The sequence below is a fragment of the Onychostoma macrolepis genome, chromosome 23 (assembly GCF_012432095.1).
Source record: "Onychostoma macrolepis isolate SWU-2019 chromosome 23, ASM1243209v1, whole genome shotgun sequence".
Taxonomy (NCBI): Eukaryota; Metazoa; Chordata; class Actinopteri; order Cypriniformes; family Cyprinidae; genus Onychostoma; species Onychostoma macrolepis.
The window spans coordinates 20,258,496-20,278,495 of record NC_081177.1 but is presented as its reverse complement, the minus strand read 5'-3'; the positions used below and the strand labels follow the sequence as shown (position 1 = coordinate 20,278,495).

The following is a 20,000-nucleotide window of genomic DNA, read 5'->3' as shown; positions in this document are numbered from 1 at the left end:
TTAGTTTTTATGGTGTCATGAAGTCCTTTCGTTGGCTGATGTTTCCTTTTTGTGCTCTGATTGGTTGTTCTCAGTTTTGGCCATGCACGAGAACGTCTTGAAGTGTCCAACACCAGGCTGCACTGGTCAGGGTCATGTCAACAGCAACCGAAACACACACCGCAGGTACGGAGTCTCCTTTTTCGGGATGGTTTTCCTTTTGGTGGCCACATGGTAGATCCCCAAATGTACTTTCTTGGTACATTAGGTCCACATAATGACAATAAAGGTTCCAAAAGGTGGTTTTTGCTGCAAAGCAATAGAAGAACCATTTTGGATTCCCAAAGAGTCTTTCAGTGAACCATTTTCCACTATTAAAAATGGAAATGTTTCATGAATGTTATAGGTTCTTCATGGAACCATCAATGCCAATAATGAAGTTCTACTTTAAAAAGTGTAGCGTAGTTTCCTCACACATTCTTTCACGTTTCCTCCTCATTCAGTTTGTCCGGATGTCCCATCGCTGCTGCCGAAAAGCTCTCGAAGACTCACGACAAGCAACACCTGCCCCAGCCCATGGGTGAGCACATCAAGGGCAGCCCAAACTCTGACCGTGTTCTCAGGTGAGGCCTAAACCCCAACGAAACAAATCCAGGAACTGAAAACATCAGCGTTTATTCCTGTTTTTCCCAGCAACAGCAAATTTACCCCGTGTTCAGTCTCCTCCTGTCCTTCAGCTTCCATGTCAGCAGTATGTGTCCGTCAAACGTACCTGCTGTGGTTGGTTAGCACAGCTGTCAGTCACCACAGGACTGAACTCACTTACCACAGCACGATTGGTCAGGCGTTTCGGAATGTCGGTCCTCCCTTTCCTTTGCCCTTCTAATAGAGCACAGCCTGCCATTTCATGCTGAGATCGGGCCTCAAACCTGCTAGTCTAATTACGCCACTGATAAGCTAATTATGGGACTTACAGGGCATGGAGTATTGGAAAAATAATTACTTTCCTTCAGGAAGCATGTCTGTGGTCAGACAAAGCAATGCGGATTATGAAAATAATAAGCAGTCCTCTCTTATTAGTGTTATTCTGATTTAAATGAGCGTCAGTTCACTGAGAAAGCCCATTAAGGGAAGATGTCGACAATGAGAAGTCACCAGAGAGACCTTTGACGGCTCCGCATGCCACCCCTGCTAATGGGATGCACTGACTAATGAAGAGACAGGAAGCAGAGGCTAATATACTTTACATGCCATTGTCACGCAGATCATAAGGAACGTAGGTGTGTTCGTGCGTGTTTTCCTTCAAACCGTGTCTGGTTCACGCCTGAAATCCGTTAATGATGTTAAATACAGAACACAGTGTCATAGTCTGCAATGACACGCATACCCACATGCTAGCATTCTTTAGCTAGTTTCCAAAACCTAGCCAGCCGCCTACTGCCTACTTCTAAAACAACATCCTAACCCTCACTGAAGCATTTAAAACGCTCTACATAAGCAGCACTCCGTGCTGCAGACTCAACTCGCAATGGAGTTTGACCAAGGACGGTCATTTCAGGATTGCAAGACCAATTCCTACCAACTTGAATAAGGTACTTTATAAAATCTTAAAAACTGCTTGCCAAGTTCACATTTCAAATACCTTATTCCAAATCAGCAACAAAATCTGATATGAAATATTCCACCAACTTTGTTTTTTTTCAGTCAAATAGCGTTAAAAAAATGCATATTTGAGGATGGTCCAGCCAATACGCATGTACAGTCTCAGGATACTGCCTGTTTTTATAGAAACCAGAGCTTCTAATGGCAGCTGCAGTGATGCAATTACTTTAACAATTGGCGATTAGCTCTTTTATTTAGAAGGCAGAACTTATTTCACCGTATTTCTTTCTCATTCATAGTACTATGAGTGAACCTTCTTTCTATATAGTTACTAAGCTAATAGCTCAATATTCTAATAAGCACAGAACTGCATAGCACGAACATATTGAGTAAAATAATCCATTTTAATTACACTGAATTATATTTCTCGCATCATATGCCATTGCAATTTCTTCTGGGATTGCCTTCTCTGTGAAGGACACATGCACTGCAGCCTTAGAATTTAGTTAAAATGTGACATATTAGGAAGCTGCTTACATTTTTTAAACAGTGTTCACATCAGGAGAATCTATGATGCCTTAAAATGCCGCCTCAGTAGGCAGCTCACTAGTTTCTGGAGCACGGCAAATGTCTTTTCAGAGTTTTTCTTCAGAACAGAGAAAGGGCCGCAAGGGCTCACGGTTCTTCAGGAAAAGGAGTCGGTTTTAGGGCTTCAATTCCATGCTATACGATATGCTAATGTGCTCAGTGCTGATAAGACACTATTTAATCCTCTTCTCCTTCAGTCACCCTGCTTTAAAACGCTCTCTCTCTCTCTCCCATTTACTCTTTTACCGGCTATTTATCTGTGGGACTTTTCCTTCCTTTTTCTTTTTCGCTATATCTTTGGCTCATTGTCAGTCTTTCAATTCCGCTTCTCTTCTGCTGTCTAATTCCAGCCCACTCTTTCACTCTTGATCTTTTATGCTCACTTACACTTATCCTTTTATGCTTCTTTTTTCTTCACTGCAGGGATATTGATTCTTTTGTGGAGGAAAAAAATGATGGAACCTTCTCTCTCTCTTTCTCTCGCTACCCATTTTTTGCAGGCCCATGTGTTTTGTGAAGCAGTTGGAGATTCCTCCGCACGGCAGCTACAGGCCCAGTCTCGTCCCCGCCACGCCACGCGCTAATCTGGCCAAGGAGCTGGAAAAATACTCCAAGGTGTCCTTCGATTATGCAAGCTTCGACGTGCAGGTGTTCGGCAAGCGCATGCTCGCCCCAAAGATGCACACCAGCGAAACTTCACCCAAAGCCTTCAAATGTGAGCAGGATTAGTCACGGTTTATGAATGCTATGTATAATACACTCCTTGCAGCGCAGAAATGTGTGTAAATGGTGCGCTTTGTGAATAGTACGGCTAAGGTTTGAGATTCTTTATTGTCATACATCAAGGTTAGCAGTAAGTGAGTTTGGTAGAGTGCTCTTCAATGAAAGGATCAAGCACTATTTATAAGTACTAAAATTACTATTAACTAGAGCAATGTCCTCTTTTCCCCATAGCCAAACCTCCATTCCCCAGGGCCTCCCCCCCAAGTCCCAGCTTGCACGGTGGTTATGGAAAAAGCTCCTCCAGCAGCTATGATTATTCCCATGATGCCGAAGCTGCCCACATGGCCGCCACTGCAATCCTCAACCTGTCCACGCGCTGCTGGGAGAGACCAGAGAACCTCAGCATCAGACACCAAGATAAGGTACAGAACATAATCTCATGTAACAGACGAATGCAATCGGAGTTATATTAAAAAAAAATAATGTCCTGGCTCTTCCAAGCTTTATAATGGCAGTGAATTGTGGACGTGATTTTGAAACCCAAAAAGTGTATTCATCCATTATAAAAAGTGTTCCACACAATTCTGGGGGGTTAATAAAGGCCTTCTGAAGTGAGGTGATGCATTTGTGAAAGAAAAATATTAATATTTAAAACTTTATAAACCATAATCTTTAGCTTCCGCTAACTGTCGTACGTGCGTTCACGAGAGAGTGGCATTCCAGCGGATGACGTAGTACGTAATAGGATACGGTTTAATTCTACTGAAGTCATTTACTAGGATAACTAATTTACTAAAGACAACACTCACTACAGCTAAAAACAAACAGTTGGCAAACATTAGCTAGCACCCAGACATTTAATGCCTATTGATTAGTGTTGTCTAGTAACCAACTGAAAGTAGTGATGCTAATAACTAAACAAAACATTTTTTAGTAGCTTAGCTGTTTTAATAATAGTACAGGTATTAGCTAACAAGCTAATTTTTCATACAAGTATTGGGTAGCTTTGACAAAGCACAAGCTAGCTGAGGCAATAATCAAACTTTTTTTCTCAAGTAGCATTAGGAAGCCATTTGAGCAATTTTGTTCATTTGGATTCATTTTCATTTCATTCAAATAAACTGACTCAAAAAAATCACAAATTATTTTGATCTAAGTCTTTGATCAACAGTGTTCTCAGAAGTCTCTGTAAAGAATTTTACGTCTTTTTTGTAGTTAAATAAAATGTATCTTATTGCAGCTGATTTGGTTCATTTATTCAAATTAGGCTGTTTTCTAGTCTTATTAGCTACATTTAGTTTAGTATGTGTTCAAGTGTGATGCTGGCATTCTAATTAAATCCGTATTGTTTCTATTGTGCCAGATGAATGCTGCTCTGATTTACTCTGATCTACTTTAGATAGCTTAACTACTTTAAATTATGAGTAGCTTAGCATGCTACAGTTTCAAACTAGCTTCTACAATGTCACACCATGTAGATGCATAGTAGTTAATAAGAGTGGTTTATAATGGTTAGCATCCATCGATTGAAGAAAGTCTGTCTCTATGTGTGATTGATGTTCAGCAGGGTTTGTATCAGATGAACGTAGCGTGAGCGAGAATGCGTTTGCTTGCTGTTGGGATCTTATTGCGTCATCTCTCCTCCCTTTCATCTGTCCCTCCGTTCGTTTCATCCTTGTCTCCTCTTCATGTTGTTATTGCATTAAGTTGATAGTGAGCTCCCTAGATAGGGCAGGACCAGGTGCTCCATGTTCTTTTATTCAATATTTCCATGGTTAATGCAAATGAGGGCATCTCTCTCTCATTCCCTCAATTTCCAGTCCCTTTATTCTTTCTTTTCTTTCCTTGTGCCTTTGCACACCCAAAAATACAGTCTATCAGCCTCTCACCCCCCTTCTCCGTCTGAGAACTCTGGGATCTATATTGTAATTGGAGAAGCTCTGTCCTCGATATTGTGATTTTTTAAAAAGCTTTCTCCTCAGCCCAGGGAGTGACTACTTCATCATTTTTCGATTTCCTGACATGTTTTTAGCAGAAGGGGATAAAAGGGGAAGATTGATGGGCAGAAAGGCCCAGTGGCTCAACGCTAATCAGACTGGGACTGCTCTGGGATCAGTGCCTACTGTGTGTGCACATCTCCGACTTCATATTCACACACAAATATGTAAACATGCCCGTTTTAGCACTAATCCATGCATCATCCATCTACATACAATAGGAACGTGTGTAATTGATTTGTTTTAAAATGTGTACTTTGTTGTTAAGCTTTATTCCGTATTTGTTTGTTATACTCAGATTTTAGTTCATAATTTTACTTTTCTAAGCAATAGCATTGCACTGCCTTGGCTAAGACCCACAACACCCTATAAACACTCACTGCATTTACAAACACCCACAACAAACACCCTACAAACACCAATAAACACCCTACAAGCACACACCACATTTACAAACACCCACAGCACCCTACCCCCTTACCAAAAATAGTATACTTCAAGTTTATTTTATTAAGTAAAGTTCAAGTATATTATCAAGTATGTATACAAATATCAGTGTACTAGTAGTATACTTGTAAGTGTACTATTCAATACTCCTTGGGACTAAATTGGCCCACCTTCTAGTATATAAAAGTACACTTTTGAGTATACTATAAGTATAACAGTATTAAACTTTGAGTACACAACTAGTTTGCATCAAAGTTTTTATCTTATACTGATAGTTTTCTAATTAAATACTTGTAGTAGCATTTTAGTACACTTTGAAGTATAGTCTCAGTAAACACACTAGTTTAGTGGTTTTATACTGCAAGTATACTCGTAGGTTTTCTTTAAGTTAACTTTACATCATACTTTAAGCATACTACTACGTCCCTATATAGGTATTAATTTGTATATATTTTGTTGTATGAATATCTGAACATACAAAACGTCAAAAGAAAGAACAGGGTATCTGCTTGTAAACAAAAACATTTTATTCTAGTTTCATGCATTCTTTTTTTTAAACACTTGAATGCGGGTACGTTTCATAAATACAGAAATAAACAACATTTTGAAAAAAGACTATTGGATTCAGAATGATAATCAACATCCCAAAGCTTGACAGTCGTGTTATACAGGTTTGATGCTGTTTTAACACGTGAAAGCATCTGTTGTTTTGGTTTCTTCTTCACTTGTGTTTTGTTTTTGGAAATTCTGTACAGAAGATGTGTACTAGCGCCCCCTACCATATAACAATGAAAACACGGATTCTCGGAGCACAAGTATAGCTCAAATATATTTAGACTTTTTCTAAGTATAAGTCAAGTATACTTAAATGTAATTTTAAGTATATTTCTGAGAAGTACATAAAGCTCATTTCTGAGAAGTACATACAAAGACTAAAAGTATACTTTCCTATTTTAGTTTAAAAGAAGTATACTAATAGCACACTTGAATTAACTTCTTTTTAGTAAGGGCCAACACGCACCGCATTTACAAAAACTCACAACACTCTACAAACACCAACCATATTTACAAACACCCACAACACCCTACAAACACTCACCCCATTTACATGCACCCACAGCACTCAACAAACCCTCACCACATTTACAAACACCAACCGTATTTACAAACACCCACAACACCCTACAAACACCCACTGTTTACAAACACTCACCTAATTTAAACACCCACAAACACCCGACAAACATCAACCGTATTTACAAACACACACAACACCTTTCAAACATGCATGGCATTTACAAATAATCACAAAACCTTAACAACCACATAGCAAATTGCTAAAAAATTAAAAACAATACAGCACACCCAAGTATTCGCATAGGGACAGCTTGGCAACTACCCACAACACGCTAACAACCAGTAATGCGTTTACAAACACCCACAACACCCTTATCAGCCACATAGCAACGCCTTGGCAACCAACCACAAAATCCTAGCAACTACATAGCAATGTGCTTAAAAAACATGCAGAACAACATAGCAACACCTTGGCAGCCACCCACAACATCCGAGCATTGTGACAAGGAGTTTTGTACCACTCAGATTATTCACTAACTATCATCTATAACCCAGTTATTAATTATAAATTATTTAATTTTTTCTGTTGTAGAGTATGGAAATTGAGGTGGATGAGAATGGCACCTTGGACTTAAGCATGAAGAAGCCCATAAAGAGAGAAACGGGCATGTCTTGCGCCAGCCCTGAAGTGCGTTCCCCTGATCTGTCTTCATCATCTTCATCATCATCCACATCTCTTCACCATGGCAACAGCAGCATCTCGCCCCATTCTTTACACACCTACAAACAAGAGGAGTGGGAGGGGCCTCTGGACTACACCAAACCCAATCGGCAGAGAGAAGAGGAGCTAGAAGAGGTAAGACCATTTCCTGTTTCATTTAAATGAGGCCTGATCTATCCATTGTTGTACAAACTTACATAATATACATTGTATCTTCGCACAGATGGACCACAGCACTCAGTCATTTGCCTCTTCCGACCCTGAGGATTGCGACATGATGCAGGACAGCCTTGAGGACAGGAAGTACCCCGGAGAGGTCACAACCCCCAGCTTTAAGGTCAGGTTCCAGCCCAAGGACAACAAGAAAGAGCTTCTACTGTAAGTCACATCTAATTTGCATCCATTTCTGTGCACAAATGGATATTCAGCACAATGGAATCATTTCACTCAGTCAGGCTTTTGTGTTTGTCCCGTGCAGGTGTCCCACTCCGGGCTGTGACGGCAGCGGACACATCACTGGAAACTATGCATCGCATCGCAGGTATACAGTGTTCAGGGGTCACCTTTCTGTGCTTATATTGCCTTCAAAGGGGAAATATCAAATAAAACAAGACATCACATAGATGTTATCTTTCTCTTGCTTAACTCTCGCCTGCTCTTTCCTTTTTACACTCACTTGGGACGTTCTGGGTCCTTTCGCTTTATCTTCTCCTTCTCTCTTTTTCCCCCTTGTTTCTTTTCAACATTTTTAGCCTGTCTGGGTGTCCTCTCGCTGATAAAAGTCTTCGGTCCCTCATGGCAGCACACACAGCCGAACTCAAGTATGTCTGCTCTACTTCTGATCTTGTCCTTTGTTCTTGTTCTTGCTAAATGCTGCTTTTACTCTTTTCTTGATATGAAAACAGTACAGTACTTAAGACTCAACTTAATTTTATTCTAAAATTCCACCGTGGCCCTGCTCTTGGTCAAGTTTATTTCAGGTATTATAAACCAACACATTTAATGTTTGACTCCACTTTCCCAGATGTCCAACTCCAGGATGTGATGGTTCAGGCCATATCACTGGTAACTACGCGTCTCACAGAAGGTATGGCCCGTTGAACAATCCCTCCCACATCCATATCAATACACAAACAGGACAGAGAAGTTTAGTGATAGCTGTATGTTAGACACACACAAGTATTAGCCACACTTCATTTATTACCCGTCCCCATTATTGAATAATATTTTAGATAGGAAACAGACCCCAGATCTTGTGTAGTTTTCTTTCTTCTCTGTTTATCTAAAAGCTTGCTGAGGCCACTGTTTCCTAACCAGGCACGAGATATCAAGCAGTATATCCTATGTCTTGCATATGTTGCTCTCAGTAGCTCTGCCTACACTGAATTATCATTGGCCCACACAGCTATTGAGAGATTCAGGTAAATTTGGTCACTTTTTGCCATCTCAATGAGGAAAAGTGTCCCAATTTACCTCAATTCTCCTTATATTACATAGCTAAAATGTTTCGATTGGCTGTGATTTTGTCGCATCATGTAGCATTTAGCTTTCAGTAGGATGAAATTGCTGGAAACCCATTCCATCGTGCCTGGTTAGGATATGGTGAATGCTTGCATCTTTCTTAATAGTATTTGAGTTTGGTTTCTCCTGCATTGCTTTGGGTCAGTAGTGCTGGATCCTTATTGTTCTGAGTTTCTAGCTCCTCTGATCATGAGCTGCATACTCTCTATTTTCAGTTTGTCTGGGTGTCCGCGGGCCAAGAAAGGTGGAATAAAAACAACTCCCATCAAGGACGACAAGGAGGACTCCGAGCTCTTAAAGTTCGTACTGCATAGAAAGCCCAAGGCATTTCCCCCTTTCTTACTGTACGGTAAAAAAAGACACAATTTAGGCGGGAATATTGCAATGGAATGATCAAATGTTAGATAATAGGTTTGTCCAACCACACAGTCATTTAACAACAGTGTAAAGCAGTTTAGAAAACCCCTCTTCATTCAAACAGGAGTGATTTAATCAAGCATTTCCATCTAGAACCACTTGTGATCCCAAAATACTGCTTGTGTTCTACTTTGTTAAATATCACCTTGGCAACCTTCCAAATAACTCACTCGTACATGAGCTTATGAGTGAGTGCATGGAGCCCCGCATGGCCAACTAGCGCTAGTAATGTTCAAATTCTTTTGGGAAAAGGCCTTGTGTGTTTTATCTCATTGTACAACTTCTAAAAGCAAGAAGACAGACGCCTAGTTACACTGCTGAGGAAATAAAAACTGTGAACAATATATTACAGTACAGATGGCTCATGGGGTATTGAAATATTGCGCATGTTTTTGTTAGTAAGTCATCTGCAGCGCAATGTGTGGGTTTTTGTCTTCTTGTTTTTTTTGCGACTGCCAAGCGTAGGAGCTTTTTATCCACATGATTCCACTCCAGTCAATGAGCAGCCGGCATATGGCGGCACTCAAGTTCCCCAAAGTGTAAAAATGTCTTTTTTCAGTTTATTTGAATGTTGTAATATTCACAGTCACTGTTGGGCAAAGTATGTAGCTAAATATGGCCCTTTTTACAAAACTGAATAGAGACTCGAGTGAGACAGAGAGTAAACAGATGGTAACTGAAGTCAATAGGAAGGTGATATTTCTGCTCTCACAAACTCTAACCACACTCATATGCTTAATTCCCTCCATCTTAATTGTTTTCCTTCTCTCACAGATGCCCAGTGCCGGGTTGTGACAGCCTGGGTCACATCAGTGGGAAGTACGCCACTCACCGCAGTGCGTACGGATGCCCGTTGGCAGCCAGGCGGCAGAAGGAGGGTTTACTGAACGGGTCTCCGTTCTCATGGAAGGCATTTAAGACAGAAGGCCCAACCTGTCCCACACCAGGATGTGACGGATCGGGACACGCCAACGGCAGCTTCCTCACCCACCGCAGGTACTTGAATGGCGAGAATATGGTTTTGACAGCTATGTTAAATTTGTAGATTTATTTGAAATTTACAACCAGTGGAGTGAGTTTGGGAGGGAAACCTGTTAGGAGGTCATTATTCTTACTTACTAAAAGTGCAGTCACATTAGTGGGGCCCTATTCAGATGGGACTAGTTTTTCAAGAGGATTTTAGAGAGATATGTCAGAATCCATGTTTTTCTCACACAACCATGATTAAAATTCCAGTGCAAATTACATACTGTTTTTCGCCAAACTCAGTGGTTCTTTGAGAAATCGAATCCTCTCCAAATGCATACGTCTGTGATTGTTGTTCCTGTCGGTACTAGTCATGTCTTTTTACTAACCTGACCTATTGTTTGCTTTTGCATTTTAAACCCTTCAATATAGGTGGCGTCCGACAATACAGTGTGTGTATATATATATAAAGAATAAATATAAAATAATAGGAAGCCAAATCATGGAAACTTCAGGGTTTCCGCGGGGTCTTAAAAAGTCTTAAATGTAGTTGTATCAAATTTAAGGCCTTAAAAAGTCTTAAGTTGTACAAGAAATTCTTAATTATGATTTTAAGAGGTCTTAAATTTGGAGACAGAAAGACCAGAATTGCGATATGGCTGAAAGTGACGATTAAACTTCAAAAGGCTATGATTTCATTAAATAAACATGAGCGCTGCACGTTCAAAGTCCGGTGCTGCGCTGCTTTGTGTACTGCCTTTACCGAGAAACCGTTATATTTCTGTCAGAGAATGAATCAGTTAACATAGGTTAAACTAGTGTGCGTATGAGTGCCTTCTTTCACTGCACGATTCAGTCTATTAAAATGCATCTAGAATTATCACATAATTTAAGATATTAGGGCTGAAAATGTATAGCCTATATTTATATCATTTCATATAGTTAATATCACATGAAGTGTACAGTTTTTTTTTCTCCAAAAGTCAGCATGATTACAAATGTGATATTGATTTTATGCAACAGTTCAATAATACAAGAAGTTTATATTAAGAGACTTACATTTTAGACACCATATTGGCTGTTTTTGCTCTATTTCGCCAATAAAAATGATTCCAAACACAGCCACGGCACTGTTTTGCATCTCTGAGCAACATGCGGTGTTTCGTTCCTGAATGGATCAACTATGATTCGGTTCAATCGCAATGACTCAGTTATTAACAGTGACTTGCTGCCACCTACTGGCAGTTTTAATTTCACATTTAAAGTATCTTCATTTTTTTAAATAATTTCAAACATCAGTTTTCAACGTTTTATGTTTCAAATATCAAAACATTATTTATGCATTTGTAACTGCAGGTTAGCATTCTATGTCCCTCTGAGCTGCATTAAACAGTGTGTAAATACATCTGAATGCCTCTTCAGATTCATTGCAAAGATAAATTTTGTTGACACTGATTTCATTTGCTTGGTAACAGCCCAAATGCAAGAATTTGACTCAAAAGATGATGCACACTTTTAGAAAAAAACGGCGTAAAGGTAAAAATGCCCATAAAACTTATTTTCAAAAGATTAATTTCTATCATTGCTGTGAACTGACCACACAGAATATGAAGAATATCAAAACAATTCAGTAAGTCAGCTGTCTACGGTAATCTTTAAGATAGCAGCACAATAACACACTCGGCAAAATATTCTAATATCTATTCTAATATCTAATATATATTCTAATATCCAAAATATCTAATTATCGTTATCGATAAAATCCCAGAAAATATCAAGATATAATTTTTTGTCAATATCGCACACCCCTAATTCATGTTATTTAATTTATTTAATAATTTATTGCTAATAATTGTTTAAATCAATATAATAATTAACAATTTTGACATATCCATTTTCTTAAAAATGATTTAAAGGCTGAAATGTAAAGTTTATCATTTTATAACACTTTTTGTTTTTGTGAAAACTTGTATCTGAATTGTAAATTATGCTTTTCACAGTAATTTTACAATTTAATATTGTACTATAGACATTGTCCTACCCCGCTAATATGGTATTAATTTTATTTATGCAGGTCTTAAAAAGTCTTAAATTTGAGCTTAAAAATCCTGCAGAAACCCTGATACTGGAAATTTTAATATTAGCATCAAGATACATGACTAGATTTCTCTGCTCAGTTACATGGTATATTATAAGCAGATACTTCTATAAACTCATATAAATGCTTTGATAATGTTTTTATAATAAATGGAAATTTTATTTTTTAAAAATGTATTAAAATATTAGTCATACGTGATGCTCGCAACCACAGCACATGACCTTCTGTACTATTGCCCACATCTCCCACATCTGCAATCAACATCGAGATGTAAGTCCCATGTGAATCTTATATAAAATTACAGACGTAGGTTTGATACGAATTTTAACTAAAACGTTCAGAAAACTAGTCTCATCTGAATAGTCAATAATGTCGCGATAAATGAAACATTGTTTACTCAAAGGTCACCTCCAAACCAAGCAGCTTTATATTGGTAAATATAGTGAATTTGTGTGTTCAAAGTTAAACAAACTTGAAATTTTCGCCTCCTGTGTCGAAATTCCCGGTTTCATTGATTTTCCCACAGAATTTAACCATACAAAGGTAAATGTGGTTGCAGCTAAATATCACAGAAATGTGACCCTGGACCACAAAACCAGTCCTTAAGTCGCTGGGGTATATTTACAGCAATAGCCAAAAATACATTGTATGGGTCAAAATTATCGATTTTTCTTTTATGCCAAAAATCATTAGGACATTAAGTAAAGATCATGTTCCATGAAGATATTTATTTTGTAAATGTCCTACTGTAAATATATAAAAACTTAATTTTTGATTAGTAATATGCATTGCTAAGGACTTAATTTAGGAAACTTTAAAGGCGATTTTCTCAATATTTTGATTTTTTATTTTTTTTTCACCCTCAGATTCCAGATTTTCAAATAGTTGTATCTCGGCCAAATATTGTCCAATCCTAACAAACCATACATCAATGGGAAGCTTCTTTATTCAGCTTTCAGATGATGTATAAATACCAATTTTGAAAAATTGACACGTATGACTGGTTTTGTGGTCCAGGGTCACAAATTACACATTCTACCTTTAGGTTTAAGTGTACTGGCCAAGTCTGAGTCATTATGAGACTGCTCATGAAGCAATGTACTGTTGTGTTTTTTTGTGTATAATAATGAATCAATTGTGTTTGGCCCCAGTCTTTCAGGCTGCCCCAGAGCCTCCCTCAACAAGAAGAAAGCCAAGTTTCCCGGAGAAGAGTATCTCAGCACTAAGTTCAGAGCCAGTGACGGTGAGACATCCCACATTTCTTCTACATTTTACCTCCAACCTCACTTCTGTCATATTTTGTGAGACACCAAACGTGACAACATTTCTCTTTATCTTTACAGTGTTAGACAATGATGAAGACATCAAGCAACTCAATAAAGAAATCAACGAGCTCAATGAATCCAACAATGAGATGGAGGCAGATATGGTCAACCTTCAAACACAGGTTAGCCGCACATCTCCTGACAATCTAAACGAAGATAGACTAAAGACCACATATATAAAAAAGCAACATCATATTACCATGTTTTTTGGAGCATAGGAAGTTGAAATAATCAGCTTTTTTTGGTTATTTAGATTACATCCATGGAGAAGAACCTGAAGAACATCGAGCAGGAGAATAAGATGATTGAAGAACAGAATGAGGCATTGTTTATGGAGCTGTCTGGACTCAGTCAAGCTCTTATACGGAGTTTGGCCAACATCCGTCTGCCTCACATGGTGAGTTACACAAACTCCTACAGCAGCTTCCATAACTTTCCTCTCCTACATGAATTAGACACACCTTTTTAAAACCATCATTCCCATTCCCGTTTTCCTTTTGCAGCAGGAGCCAATCACAGAGCAGAATTTTGAGAGCTACGTGAGCACTCTGACCGATATGTACACCAATAAGGACTGCTACCAGAACCCAGAGAACAAGGCCCTTCTGGAGACCATCAACAAGGCAGTGAAAGGCATTAAGGTCTGACTAAGCCAAAAGACGAGGATGAGAAGCAGAAGTGTGGAAGAGAAATAGAAACGTGGAGCCATTGGAAAGAGTATACAAATGACACACAAAAAGGGCATTCAGGTTTTTTTGAACAACAATCTAAACCTTCATCCCAGGGAGCATTCTGTGAGTTCAAAAAGAGGTATATAATATATATTACTATGAGGACCAAAATCCACATAAGCTGCTGGATTGGAAGGTGAAGATGGAACCAAATCCTTTATTTACGGTGGAAAGGAGAGACACAAACATAGTTTTCTTTACAGTTTTTGCTGTCTTACATTCAAATGGTGGGAAGTTTTGGAAGAAGAGGAAGCTTGGAGTAGAACTTCCAGAAGATGTGCAACCCAGGCTTTAGGTGAAAGAGTCTTTTACTCATTTGTGAGGATGCTGCTCCTCTGAAAACAACAAAAGTGACGCTCCAAATACAAGAGATCCCTACGTGAGCCCCAGCAGAACAGACATATGCAGTGTTTGCTCATCTTTCTATCTTTTCCAGAAGAAAACCGAAGCATATTTGGGTCGTGGAGAAATCAGAGGATGTTGTACTAGCATACAAAGTGAGCAAAATGCGTGTGCAACCTTATCAGTGCCATGCGGTTGACTCTGTAAATTTCACCTGTTGAAACACTACTTTATCTCGGCAGCCATTTTTTTATTTATTGGTTTTTGTTTTAGAGCTACAGACAAGAGCATTAGCTTGCTCTTTAATTTATTTGTAGTACTTACACTGTAGGAATATTTACCCAGCGTAGTCATATCTCTTACATATGAACAATGAGTTGCACTTCATTTCAGTCCATTCAACATCAGACAAGATGTTGGATTGCCACTGATCTATAAATTATACGAAGCTTGTCCAGACACTACTGTAATTTATTTATATTTTGTTATAATTTAATTTTAACTGTATTATTTATTTGAATTCACCTATTTAAATATTCACAACCCTTCTGTTTATAAAAGGTCATGAAAATGTGACAAGAAACTTGCCACATCAATATTTGGAAGGAGAAAAAGAAATGTACCACTAATTTTTATAACTTCTTTTCATTTGACAATAGAGTTTTTAAACATTTTTTAAGTGCAAATATTTTTAACCAACAATGTTTTGATAATTTTGTAAATTTTCTTTCTCTTTCTCTCTACCTGTATATCTATCTCTATCTTACTCTATTTTGCTTTTTTTTGTTTAATTTTTTTTTTTTTTGAATTTCCAACACAGCTGAAGGAGAAGTATCATCTCTATTTATTATTTATTTAATATTTATGATGAAATTATGAACTGTGATACGGTTGTAATGTATATTTATTTTGTAACGTCTCGGTGTGTTTGTGAAGTCATAGTAGTCTTGAAGAAACTTTGGCGATATAAAAAAATAAAGACAAAAAAACATGTTTTGGACTACAGAATAAAACATGATGATTATCGAGGGTTTTCCTTATACCAGCATTACTTCCTATAGGAATGTAAAGAGGAAAAAAAGCAATTCCAGTACTGTGGAACCTACAGCTTTGACTCTTACCCGGTCCGTCTCGACAGGAAGACGACGTTCCTCTGGATCCTCTTGTGTTTGTTTTTGTTTTCTTTATACCTCCTCAAGCTCTCAGTAGTGGCCAAAAACTGTTTCCCCTGAACAATCCTAATGAATTGCAAATGGATTATTTTTGCTTTCTTGCTAAACTTATCTTTGTCGGACCATGGGAAGCGGGCGGTCGTTTTTGCGGTGGGGCACAGAAGACGAATACCAACCATCCTGACAGAAACTCTTGAACCACAATGTCCTTACTCGACTAGTATCAGACAAGCATACACCCGTGTAGCCTTATACTAGATTTTTATTTCTTCGATGCACAAAGTGCCACTGACCTGTGCTTTCGTTACCGACTCCGCCCATTCAGCAACCACACTACCCTCGGGTCATGTGACCGTGGCATAAGTGGGGATTGTTACAGATGCCTTTATTCCTTTGCCGTGATGGCCATACCTACACAATATATTCATTCTGTATTTAAAAGAAAAAAAAGAAGACAAAAAAACTATATATAGTATATAAACATACATATATTTTTACAGTGTAATTGTTAACTCTTTTCTCTTATAATAGCTAAACAGAAACAATATCTTTCCAAAAGCTGTGAGTACTACTATCCATAGAAGACTAAATAATATAAAAAAAAGACAGACCCAGTTTACTGTGGTTGCAGGATACGATGTGTTTTATAATATGTAAACGTACATTTCTAAAGCGAAGAATACGAGGATGTTTGTAGAGTTTCCTATTTTCTGGTCCAAACTCGCTGGGCCTCTGTATGTAAGTCAGCCGCATTAATGGGACAATGGTTAACAGATTAGTCTTAGGCTGTAATCGTTTAGACACATTGTACTGTGCTGAAAGTTCTCCTCGGTGGATCTGTCTTTAATATTGTATGGTGTTGTGCAGTTCTGGTGGGACACGCCACACTTAGATACGTGTGTAAAATGCCAATCATCGCAATGACATCTGTATGGCTCATAATAGCGAGTTGTGAAATGAACATTGTGCCTCTATTCAGCCAGTCGTTTCGTTAAATTGTACACAGCGGTCATGTTGTTCATTTGCTATTATGGCAGCAATATTGTGATGGACAGAACATGTGTGCACTTTTCAAAAATCTTGAATGCCAACTAATGACCTTTCAACCAAAAGGTTTTTCTTTATGTGCGCGCGAGTGTGTGGGTGTGTGTTAGTGGATTATTTTTCATTTGAAAAAAGGTACAAATGGCTAACAGATAACTGTTCATTGCTCCAACAGAATTGGGATCAAATATCACAAATGTCTTTGACTTGTTTGTTGTTGTTTAATGTGAACCTGTATCCTGTCTGAGATGTCAAATGCCCTTTGACCAACATGTTTTTGCCTTGTCGCCAATACAAAAAAAGTCCAAAATCGGATGTGCGGTATCAGATCCGTTAGCTCTCGGCAACAAGCCCTTCGTTAAAATGAAAAAAAAAAGATGTGGTTTGAGCTCTGAGATTGTCATTGGCTTGCCCTCGCACACGGAGAAAACGAAGGAGACGCTAGTTGCATAAATCTTTGTCCATTTCCACAGAATGTCAGATCGGCCTCATTCGCCTCGTTCTGTGTAACCTTTCCGCAGGAAAGATGTGTGCGTTGCATTTCAATACCACAGCGTTTCCTTTGCTTTAAGAGCAATCTGAAGACGTTGTCTATCTGTAACGGCAGAGTTTTCATTAAGAGTTCTTCCTTCTATTAAATTGCATAGAGGGAATATTCACTACAGATGTCATATCGTCTTATTACGATGGGAGAAACATTTCTATCTGCTTATTACTACTGATGTGAGATAGCCTAAAGCATGTGTGAATTATTCTTCCTTGGTGCATGCTTCTTAAACGCCTGCTGTCGGTGATGATGAGCAGCTACGAATGTTGCGCGGCGAGGTCGAGTGTGTTGAATCTGCCTAATAATGTAGCATGTTCTCTGGAGCAGTGTAGCATCTGCAAATGCAAGTTAGAATATGTAACCCCTCCCCGTGGAACCAAATAAGGTTTGATTTAGCACCTTGTACTTGAGAGCCTTTCCAAGACTTGTGCCAACTGTAGGTCAATTAAAACGGTTCCTCTGTCATTTCATGAGAAACGATAACAGCTAAAAAGTCGGAAGGCACTGTTTGTCCCATTAAGCTGATAGAACCAAAACGGCCCTCATTCTGTAGGTACTGTAGCTTACAGCTCTGTGGTTTTCTCATGTGTGCCTTTTCTCGCTTCTGTTCGCTGCAGGAAAGGGTGTGTTTACATTTAAGGACTGGGTTCAAATCCCACTCAGGACGCCAACTTTTTCTCCTTTTTTTCTTTCCTTCCTTGTTTTGAGGGGGGAGAGGTAATAGGAATTCAGCAAAGTGGTGAACACCAAGAGCGAATCGCATTGAAATCGATAGTCAGCTTATTGTTCGACCTGAAATAAATCCCAATACATAACACTATTCTTCCCAAAACTGTGATTCTGATTCAGGTATGAAATTGTGTGGTGGGTCATTTCATCGAGTCTGAAATAATCATGGAACGTATCACAGATGAAGCATTTATGCACAGGGCATTATTCTGACAACAATGGGATTCTGTACATTTGTAATAAAGGACAGTGTTGTTGTATTAAAGAATATTTCCAAGTAAATGCCGGAAAAAAAAAAACTTGTATTTTAACCCACGGCCAAGGCTTGTCCTCTTGCGTCCTTTTTACAGAGATCAGCTATTTTTACTGGTGATTTTGTAGCCACAAAATGATTCTCCTTTAAAAAATAACAAAAAAAAGAAACGGTACTTCCAAGAATAATAATAATAAGCACTTTCACAGTGATAGACTACATGTTTTAGTCACTTTTGTAGCAGTGGTAGTTTCCTTACCAAGGTTTTGTTTCTGTAGAGCAGGACAAGCTATGGCTGTGCGTGATTCGAGGTAACTTTGGAAATGAAGTGTGTAGTTGGTTTTGGATTGTGACCGTGTTTGTGTATCCTTGTACCTGTGCTCATTGATATCAGTGTTAAAAGAGAACAATAATGTCTGTTTTGTGGAGGTATCGTTCATTTCAGTGTTATATATGGAAAACATAAATAAAGAGTCAATAATGTGATCTTTCTGAGTATACACTTCCTACATGATGTGCGTGTTTGTTTTTGCTTGTTAAAGTCAGAAGTTCAGATACAAATACAAATCATTTTTTGTTTGTTTTTAGTCACTGCATGATTCCATCTGTCTTGATTCATCGATTTGATAACTGCAATTCAGAAAATAATAAGTGTATGCCAATTGACTAGTATTTTCTTTTATATCCTATGTCATGTTTGTCAGCATCATGACAGTGCTAGCTGTGATGAGAGATTTTTACAGTCTGTTTGGCTTATAAATTAGTCTTTTTATAGACTGACAAACAGATGGAAGTGTGCCACCATTTGTAAATCTAAGCTTTTTACATTCTGACCTCTGCTGGAGACAAGAAACACTACCACACTCAAAACAATACTATCTCAGCATAATAAGGATTCATATGAAACTTTACAGCGGTGTCTAATAACGACACTCCTTTTAGAAGTTGGATGAAATGATATATTGCTAATCATAGTACCTGACAGATATATGGTAACTGCATTTAGATAAATCAGGCTTGAATAAATCTACAGGTGCTTAAAAAGTTTGGAAGCATCACTTATTTGCGCCAAATGCTTTTCTTTAACCATTATTGTTCATAAGAATAAAGAGAAAATATAAAAATAGCTGTGCTTTGAGCTCTGACATGAATATTAAATTATGTATGAGGGATTGTGAACCTGTATGTTCTAACCTACTAGTGTTTCGTTCGTGAATGAATCTGTACTTGCATTAATCTTTTTAGTAAACTACGTTCCTGTCCCATGCAGTGGACGCGTTTTGTTCACTGTTGTGTCCTACCTTCGATAAAGAGCGAACTGTGAAGAAGCAGTTACCAGGGTTTGGAGTCTGAACAAGATTCGGAGCGGAGCGGCTCTGAGGCATCTTTGGATCTGTTGGCCGACTGAACGAGTCTTTATTGTCTTGCTGGATAAAATGGAGAAAGAACCGCTTTTAATTACTACATTTTAATAAAGTATAAGACCGTTGGAACGAAATTGAATGAATCTGTTAAAGAATCAATTGAACGAATGATTCATTGACTCACAACAGAGAATCAAAACTCACTGATTGCCTCAGGCGAAACAATGAACGACTACTCAACATTTTTTCTTGTATTTGTAAATGCCATGTGTGTTTGGTATGTGCAAATATGTGTTTGTTTGTTTGTTGTGTGTGTGTGTGTGTGTGTGGCAATGTTTGAGCTTTTCTTTTTTTTTT

The 20,000-nt window shown here is 38.3% G+C and overlaps 1 protein-coding gene across 5 annotated transcripts in view; it reads left to right on the top strand.

Moving 5' to 3' along the window:
• myt1b (myelin transcription factor 1b) overlaps positions 1-18,759 on the top strand; it is a 39,266-nt gene extending 20,507 nt beyond the window's left edge. For 4 of the 5 annotated variants that reach the window (XM_058764086.1, XM_058764083.1, XM_058764084.1 and 1 more), the window contains 15 exons: positions 75-165; positions 483-602; positions 2,670-2,884; positions 3,124-3,314; positions 7,006-7,269; positions 7,358-7,512; positions 7,613-7,675; positions 7,887-7,955; positions 8,159-8,221; positions 8,871-8,954; positions 9,847-10,068; positions 13,288-13,379; positions 13,480-13,583; positions 13,715-13,858; positions 13,965-18,759. In XM_058764086.1, the coding sequence (XP_058620069.1) occupies positions 75-165; positions 483-602; positions 2,670-2,884; positions 3,124-3,314; positions 7,006-7,269; positions 7,358-7,512; positions 7,613-7,675; positions 7,887-7,955; positions 8,159-8,221; positions 8,871-8,954; positions 9,847-10,068; positions 13,288-13,379; positions 13,480-13,583; positions 13,715-13,858; positions 13,965-14,108 (2,021 nt within the window). In that variant the 3' untranslated portion in view covers positions 14,109-18,759. The remainder of the gene's footprint in view (positions 1-74; positions 166-482; positions 603-2,669; positions 2,885-3,123; positions 3,315-7,005; positions 7,270-7,357; positions 7,513-7,612; positions 7,676-7,886; positions 7,956-8,158; positions 8,222-8,870; positions 8,955-9,846; positions 10,069-13,287; positions 13,380-13,479; positions 13,584-13,714; positions 13,859-13,964) is intronic. The other variant, XM_058764085.1, reaches the window with a different exon arrangement.
• Positions 18,760-20,000: the final 1,241 nt, after the last annotated feature.